Source organism: Oreochromis aureus, linkage group 1 (assembly GCF_013358895.1).
Source record: "Oreochromis aureus strain Israel breed Guangdong linkage group 1, ZZ_aureus, whole genome shotgun sequence".
NCBI lineage: Eukaryota > Metazoa > Chordata > Actinopteri > Cichliformes > Cichlidae > Oreochromis > Oreochromis aureus.
This window is the reverse complement of record NC_052942.1, coordinates 26,600,676-26,609,247: the sequence shown is the minus strand read 5'-3', so window position 1 is coordinate 26,609,247 and position 8,572 is coordinate 26,600,676. Positions and strand designations below refer to the sequence as shown.

The 8,572-nt window shown below is 43.0% G+C and overlaps 1 protein-coding gene across 1 annotated transcript; it reads left to right on the top strand.

The window, feature by feature from the left end:
* The first annotated feature begins 1,349 nt into the window (after positions 1-1,349).
* Positions 1,350-7,476, top strand: LOC120440766 (centriole, cilia and spindle-associated protein-like). The gene is made up of 4 exons (XM_039613995.1): positions 1,350-1,400; positions 4,770-4,989; positions 6,550-6,902; positions 7,297-7,476. Exons 1-4 carry the CDS (start codon positions 1,350-1,352, stop codon positions 7,474-7,476), a joined length of 804 nt encoding a protein of 267 aa, XP_039469929.1.
* The last annotated feature ends 1,096 nt before the right edge of the window (positions 7,477-8,572 follow it).

The following is an 8,572-nucleotide window of genomic DNA, read 5'->3' as shown; positions in this document are numbered from 1 at the left end:
AATGCCCTTTACAATCAACAGTTTGAACAAAAGGCTTGTTATAATCTGGAAGCCCTAGAACTGATGCTCCTGTCAGCATCTGTTTCAGCATGCACAGAGCTTGCTCCCCCTCAGGGGTCCAACTCAAACTTTCTGACATAGCCAAAGGTTTACTGTACATCATATCTAGTAATGGCTGGTTTAGAGATTCTATGCTGATTTAACTGACCATTTGCAGACTTCACATAAATTGTGCCACTTGAAGGGTCAACTCCTGACACATGATCTTTTAAAACAGTTTTATCTGCACCTGAATCACACAGAAATTGAATGATTTTACCCTGCACGGTTAACGTGCGAACTGGTTTTACTTCTTTCCCTAACAGATTTAGCAATACTTCAGTTAAATCTAGAGTCTGAAACACAGGCTGTTGTAAATTCTGGCAAACTAGGGGATCATTTGTACATGTATGTGTGTTAGCAGTGTCAACAGATGCTAGTCATTTATTATAATAAGGGTTTTTTGCATCAGGACGTCTATACTCTTCAGGCATGCGGTCAGGGCACTCTCTTGCATGGTGCCCCTTTTCCCCACATGCATAGCATATATCATTCTTTTTGCCGCGGTTCCCCCTAAATTGCCATGAGCCCCTATTTCTCCTACTCCTGCCTCCATTTTGCTCTCTTCCAGCCTGTCCCTGAAACAAAATTTCACCTGCTAAAAAGGCAGCGGCCTCAGAGCTTTGTGATTTATTTTTATTTTTATTTTTAATAACTTCCTGTGCATGGCGGGCCCAATTCATGCATTCAACGGACCCGTCAGTGTTATGACTAACATTTTGTTTTCTGATAAAATCAGCAATGGGTGAATGAAAGCCATTCATCAAAGCATGTTTTAACTGCTGCTGATATGGGCTGGCCTTCTCCGCGCTCTCTTCAAGGCCACTATGCACTTTGAAAACTTCCTCTAATCTCGCCCTGAATTCGTGAACATCCTCTCCTTCTTTCTGCACACATTGGGCAATTTTGTTGTAATCTGCAGAAGCTTTAAAGGTAGTTCTAAGACGCTCATAGACCCCATCAACTTGGCCTCTTAAATTTTCATGGCCATAGGGTAGGACGGTATTACCATCCCTCCCTGTGTAGGTGCCTCGCACCCGAGCCCAGTTATATGTGAGACACTTCCTAAAAGTGGCTTCTGTTTCCTGACCGTTTAAGCGGTATGAGGAGCAGAGTTGCTTATGTCGGGCGATAAATTCATCAACATTAGTCAAGGGGTCTGCTAAACCTTTACATGCTTCTGCACATTCAGATTCAGTCCATGGCCTGTAAACACAAATAACACGGCTTCGGTCACTTTCAACACCAAAATGGGGATTCGCGACCTCCACCATGGGAAAGGTATCTGCTGCATGGACAGGGTAGACAGGCATGCCAGCTGCACCCGTCTCATCCCTTTTAGTTTTGGATCTAGTGTTATAAGGGCTTAAATATTGTGCTGCGGCATCCCCAAACTCCTGTCGCACTCTATCCTCCTCCTCTCTCTCTCTCTTTCCCTGCTCCTGCTTTTCTTCCTCCTCTCTGGCCTCTCTCTCCCTCTCTAATGCTGCTCTACGCTGTTGGTCCCTTAATGTCAGCACCACTGAAGTAGACTGCACCGTCTCATCTTCAGGTTTCACAGCTAATGCCTGCAAAGCTGCTCTCTTCGCGTTCACTGCCTCCTGTCTTTTCTGCGCCTGCTCTAACCACAGTTTAGCGGACGCCAGTTGTAACTCTCTCTCCTGTTTCAATTTCCCTTTTGCACAAGCTGCCTTTACTGTCAACTGATCTATTAACATTTGACATTGTCCTACAACCAATTTACCTTCAAAACCATATTTCTTGCGCCAACGTCCTAAATACTTTGTGCTTCCAGGAGCGAATTTCATCATAAACTTCTCGTCACCCTCTGATGCACTCTTGGTTGCTTGGGAACCCATGATAACAACAACAACCGTGTCACAGACCACGCCTGCTCCGCAGCATTCACACAAACACAGCAACACTCTTCTGGGACCCTAACCCAGTCGCGCGACTCAAAACCCAGTGAAGGGACGCTCGGGACACAAACCCAGGGCGATTTCAAAACCGGACACTCACCGGACGCTTGGGCCCTTGGGCGATTTCACCAAAACCTCTCTCTCGGGACCCTAACCCAGTTCTGGGACACTAACCCAGTCAACTCTTCCAACTTACTCGGCGTTGCTTAGCGTGTAATATCAGCCTCGGATCCCGCCGATCGTCATTCGTCGGGGAGAGAAAACAGACAGCTAATCCACCGGCCCGATGACAAATTCTCACGTCTCGCTGACGTCAGGGTTCTCTCCTCGGTGAATGCCGACTCCAGGGATCCGGCTCGAAGGACCAATTAATGATAGGTTTGTAGCTTGAACCTATTTGCTGGAACGTTGAAGGCAATGTGATTACACAGCAAGCAAGACACGAGTAGGCAACATTCTTTATGTTTCACGTGCACGGGAGAGAACTGGACAGGCGCCGTTCCTTTGCTTGACCCCAGTTGCTCTCGTACGCTCTCCCGTAACACTGCTCTTTTATTGTGGTTACATGAATATGCATAGATTCATTAACATATGACCTCTTATATAGGTATACATGTGAACAAAGAATACCGTGTGTGTGTGTGTGTGTGTGTGTGTGGGGGGGGGGGTCAGACCCCAGGAAGACTCCCAGAGCCGTCCATCTAAACAAAAGGCACTTAGCCTAAAACAGTTTATCCTACCATAAAACAATAAGACAAGGTACGACCTCTCCCATGCTCCCAGAGTGTGGGTGTGAAAACCAGAACACTCTGGAATGCACACAATGCCGTTGCAGACTATTAAGGATCAAACCTCCTATCACTACACAATCGATTATACACCTCTAAGCATATATGGTTAAATATTTCTTAATACAAATGACAATAATAAAATATAAACCCAACAGCGTACTAGAAATTATTTCTACTACTAATTAATTACCGTTGAGCTCAAAAGTCCTATTAATAAACGGTTAACGAATGTGTATTTATGAAGACGACTTGTGAGACTGGTAAACTTACCTTTGTTCGTACGATGGTCTTTGGTTCTACATGGTGCATTTCAAGGTCCTGTACCCATCCGTCAGTAAACTGTACCTGGGCTTGTTGCAGTGACCTGAAGTTACTAAACTTCATGAGTGTATGCACTCACTCCAAAAACTATATAATTATAAATGTGAGCGTGGTGAAAGTTGGGCAGCACGCTGACGTCTTTTGTCCACTCTGTGTGCTCCTAAGGGTCTAACCCAGGGGTCAGCAACCCGCGGCTCCGGAGCCGCATGCGGCTCTTTAGTCTTTATTTTGCGGCTCTGCGTGGTTTGGGAAAATAAATTAGAACTATTTAGCTGAAGTGTATTTTATTTGTGTTTAGTTCTTTTTTTTAACTTGTAGTTCTAAATTGGAAGATTATTGTGATTTTGAAATATAAAAATAAAATTATATTCTATTATTTTTTTCATTGCTCAAAATAAGCTTCACACTCGCGGAAGCCGGTATACCCGTCGAAATGCCGTGCATTTATTGAGACTTTCAACCCCAGGTAGGCCAATTATGGATCTTCGGATCCACATTATGTCGGCAGCTGTTCTCCACCGTGAACTATGTTAAAAACAAACACCGCTCACGCCTCACAGATGACAGCTTACAGTCCTGCATGAAGATGAATGCCCCGATTTGCAGACGCTGTGCGCAAAAGTTCGGCACCATAAGTCTTATTGTAAACATATCACGGCAGACCCGATGATGTTTGCATGAACACGCTTTTCAGCATCTCTTTATTGACCGCTTTTCACACACGATTGCTGACGCATACAGCCGGCTGTAGCTTTTCAGCTCACAGCCCGACAACACAACAGCAGAAAGAGCACAGACTTTAAGGCAGCGAGGTGCGATTGCAGGTGCCGCTCAGGTGCGTCCGACTCCCATGCAGCGGCACTGCAGACCACGCCCCGCCACACACATTAACCAGGTAAAATACATATTTAGGCAGAATTTTGCAAATATCTATTTTTCATCTTTTAGCAGCATAGTGCTTTTTTTCCAATTATTTTGTAAAAGTCAGGTCAAGGCTCCAAAAGCCCAAAGGAGATATAAGGGTGGCGGCTCACGACAGTTTTTGTTTGCTACATGGATCATTTTAGTTCAGCTGGGTGTCTTTCCTTTTGTTATATTTCTTTAAGAGTTCAAAATGTGTTAATTACATAAATAAAATGTAATTTTCTCTGTAGCACTTCATGGATTTCATAAGGAACACACCTTAGTTGCTCTGTGGATTCTTTTAAAAAGCAGTTAAAAACTTTTCTGTTCAAACAAGCCTTTTGTTGATCTACGTATTTTATATTCTTTACACTATTTACATTTGATCTTTTACATTGTGTATAATGTCTATTGATTGTATTGTTATTTTAATATTTGTGTACAGTGCTTTGTGACTGCCTGTCTGTGAAAAGCGCTTAATAAATAAACTTTACTTACTTACTTTAGTTGTTCACACAAAGCATAAAGGTAAAAAAAAACAACAATATATACAGTGTTATCTTCATTTTAGATTTCAAAAAGTATTTGCGGCTCCCAGTGTTTTCTTTTGCGTGGAAACCGGGTCCAAGTGGCTCTTTGGGTGTTAAAGGTTGCAGACCCCTGGTCTAACCCTTGCACTCCTTTGATTTTTTCCAAGTACCTTTTCTTTGCCTTTTCGTCGAGTCTGTCTTGGGAGGGCTGGGACAGCGGCTCTGACTCCAGCGGTTGGTCAACACCAAGGCTGACCAGGAACAAAGTGGTTCCTCTGTCTCTCCCGCTGCCGCCCACACCCTTGGAGGTCAAGCAGAGGCTGTTGGAGTCGAAGACCAGTCCTGTGCAAAAGCCACCGTGCGAGGATGGAGAGACTGGCGTGGGGGAACGGGACGCTGCGGTTGTAGATGCTGCACAAACTACAGGTAAGAGAACGGGTCACCAAACAGAAATTCTAAACATATGCTTGATTAAGTTTCTTAAATGTGATTAGGCGCTGCTTCTCTCCCTGGTAAATGTTTTAAACATATCGTAAAAATTTCTGCTTTGAACAAGACATCAATTTGGTTTCCGAGACTTTGTGTCATAGAAGGGGTACATTTTCCAGAGAATTGCAGTTTCTGATTAATATTCTTTCAATTAACTAACCAATTAATTGACTAGCATTAGCTCTGATAATGACCATGTCAATCATGAAGCGGCAAAAACTGCAGTTCCGGAAGTGGCCACTTGAGGCTGGCTCCAAAAGTGAGCTAATGTCTGTACTTGTGTTAAAATGTTAAAACGTCACAGCTCTCAAATGATTTTTTACTCCATGGTCTATTGATCAGTTTTTTTTAACTATATAGTAGGGAAACTTTTTTTAGATAGATAATTCTTTTGAACAATGGCAAGACTGAAATGTAGGCGTGGCCATTTGACCTTGCCATAGAAGTTTCAGTTACATTCTAGTATTTAATTAGTCTTTTATTGTTTTTGTCTCTGCATAACTGTACAATTTAGGGCTCAGTTTCCCAATCAAGCCTTCTAGCATTAACACATAACAGCATTCTCAGTCTCTCATACAAACATGGTCTCTTCTCAAAATAAGAAATCCAAACCCATCAGGTGACATCGCCCATGTCCCTCTCAGGTACTGCTAGACCATCAGGGCTCAACATTTTTTGATCCTCGGCTGTGCTTTGTGTTAGCTTGTCAGCAAGCAGCATGATGCTTATGGTACACATTAGACCTGCTAAACATGAGCTGCTTAGCTTCGTTGTTGCGAGGATGTTGACATGTGGGTCAAAGCCCTGCTCTGTCTCAGTGCAGCCTCACAGATCTAACCTTATTTTACTCTTCTGACAGTTTACTCAAAAATAATTGTTTAAGTCAATCATCAGGTGAATAAACTTAAGTTGTAGTCCTGGTTAATGATACTAAATTAACTCAAATACAGTGTATTTTGTCCTAAAATGCACAAAACTTAACTGTAGGAGAAGAAAGTGACCATGTTTGCATTTGTGGTTCAATTTCACCTTTTCTTTTTTAGCCTTCAGAAACAGTTTGTAAAAATCTAACAGATGGTGTTTTTTTTTTTAACCCTTTGTAAGCATCACTCTGACAGTACGAGGCACAAAGGCTGGTTTACCTCAGGAGACAGCAATGCTATAAATATTTGGACTGAAAGTTCAGCTGTCAGATGGGACTGTTGTTGCTGAGACACTGAGCTTAAAGATAAAGGATCCATTGTGTGCCTTTGACATTTGTAATGTCTGCATTTCAGACAGGAGAGTGTCAGGAAGCCTGCTTATCTCTGAATTTCCAGTCACAAATAACTTCATATAGATTCAGACACAGCAGCGCTCTGCAGGGTCACTGTGGAGCCATTCAGCTCCATCGAGTGGTTAATTGGTATATTGGCTTAGTTAGTTAATCTGTTTGTTCAGTCAGCAGAGCTCAGTGGATATATAAACAATTTCACTGTTTCCTGTGTTCTTGTGAAGCAGCAGTTGTAGAAAATGGTGTGAATGAGGCCGGTGGCAGTTCTGTGGCGGTGGCTCCAACAAACAGCGCACCCTCAGACGACACACCGACAGACAACGGGCCAGCCGACTCGGCGTCCTCTGATGGGGAGCCAGTAAACCCAGTACCCCGACGGCTACGCCGCCGCCACACGCCACGCTCTGAGCAGCCGCGCCGAGACAGTTCCCAGGATGACAAACCAGCCATGATCCGTAAACCGCCGAGAGCAAAGAGCACGCCGGTGATCAGCACCAAGGACAAGGAGAATCAGAGACCGTCCAGCCAGCTGGACTGGAGCGAGAGACAGATGGAGGTCAAGAGGACAACCAATGATGTGAGCACTAATCTCAGTTGAGATACTGCAGCACTTTCAGAGCCTTTAAAGCTCAGTGCTCATGGCAACAACAAATATACTTTACTCTTATGACCATAGCAACTTTTCAGAATTACAATCAATAATTTGACTGTTTTTAAGTTATACATTAAGATTTTAAACACCGTTATATTTCAAGAGACAGACTTGCTAACTAGAAAAAAACACATAGCACATTACCAGCCTTTTTCTTCAGGCCCGTCCTTGGTAGTGCAGGGGTCCTGCAGAGTAGCTCGACCTCATTCACAGGACAGCAGAGAAGTGAAACCGTGTTACCAAACACGCGGCAAACATGAATAATAAAACGCCGGTGTAGCTTTCGGAAATGACTCCTCTCTCTGGTTTCTCCTCACAGAGTCACACTTCTGATGCCTGCGTTCAGACCCGCAGGGAGTCTGACAAGCGGAGCTCCAGGCTGGACCGCCGGCGTGCTCGATCGGCTGACCTGGAGAAGATAAGACGCTCGCAGCTGATGGTGGTGGACGACCACTGGATGACAGAGTACATGCGCTGTTTCTCCGCCCGGCTTAGGTAGAGATGGGCTCCACCTAGAATCCCTAAATACCAAGTTTCCTTACGTGCAAATATCAGGAGGAAATCATTTTAATTAATAATACAGAGAGAGAACCGTGTTGCCACAAGCAAACACCGCTCGCTGCGTTGTCTCCTTAGTTGACAGAGAAATAACAAATAAAGTGAAGAAGTGGGACGAGCTACTGATTTAGATCCAGTTGATAAAGTTCTAAATAGTTTATGAACATCAAGTTTACAATTTTATCTTTCTGTACATGGGTAATTACAAAAAGTACCTTTAAACATTTTATAATAAAGATCAGAGATTAGATTCTTTTAACAGATTTGGGACTATTTTTACATATATCTTTGGGATTTCAGTAATGAAATGACACAAAACAAATCTAATTAACTTAAAATTAATTTAATTCCCTTCTCTCTGGGATCTTAGATAACTTCTCTCAGTTACTGGGTGAATTAGCGCTTCAGCCAGGAGGGTGTCACTCCTCATATGAGAAAGGAACAGTGTTACAGGAGTGTGTCTGATCATTGAGCAGCAGTTATCAGCTAGACTGCAGCGTCCTTTGGAAGATGTTTGATGTAAGATGTGCCCTTACATCAGCGTTTATCTGCATTCACGACCTTGCTGCTTTGGCTTCCTGATGGAGACAAAAAGCTCTTAAAAGCAACTGTAGCAGAGGACAGACACAGCTCGCAGTTGTTAATGCGCCCCCAAGTGGTCAGAAGCTGCAGCTTTAAGCGCTAAAATGCTCCAACGCTCTTTTTTTAATTCAAAATATTTTTATTGAGTATTTGTGGATATAGTTTACAAAGAAAAAAAAGAAGACGGAAAACACAAACTGTTTTACAATGAATACAAAACAGAACTTCTCATGTTGGAACATTTTTCCCCCTTATTATTTACCAAACAAGCAATGAGAAAAAAAAAAAAAAAACAGAGAAAATAAACGAATAAACATTTATTATGACTTGTGATGGTATGGTATAGCCTTTCCCACGTCTTCACTTGATGTCAAATTACACGGGATTATTTATGATAAACTATCGAGACAACAGGAACAGTGTTTTTTTGCTCCAGCATCCTGTCAGAGCGAATC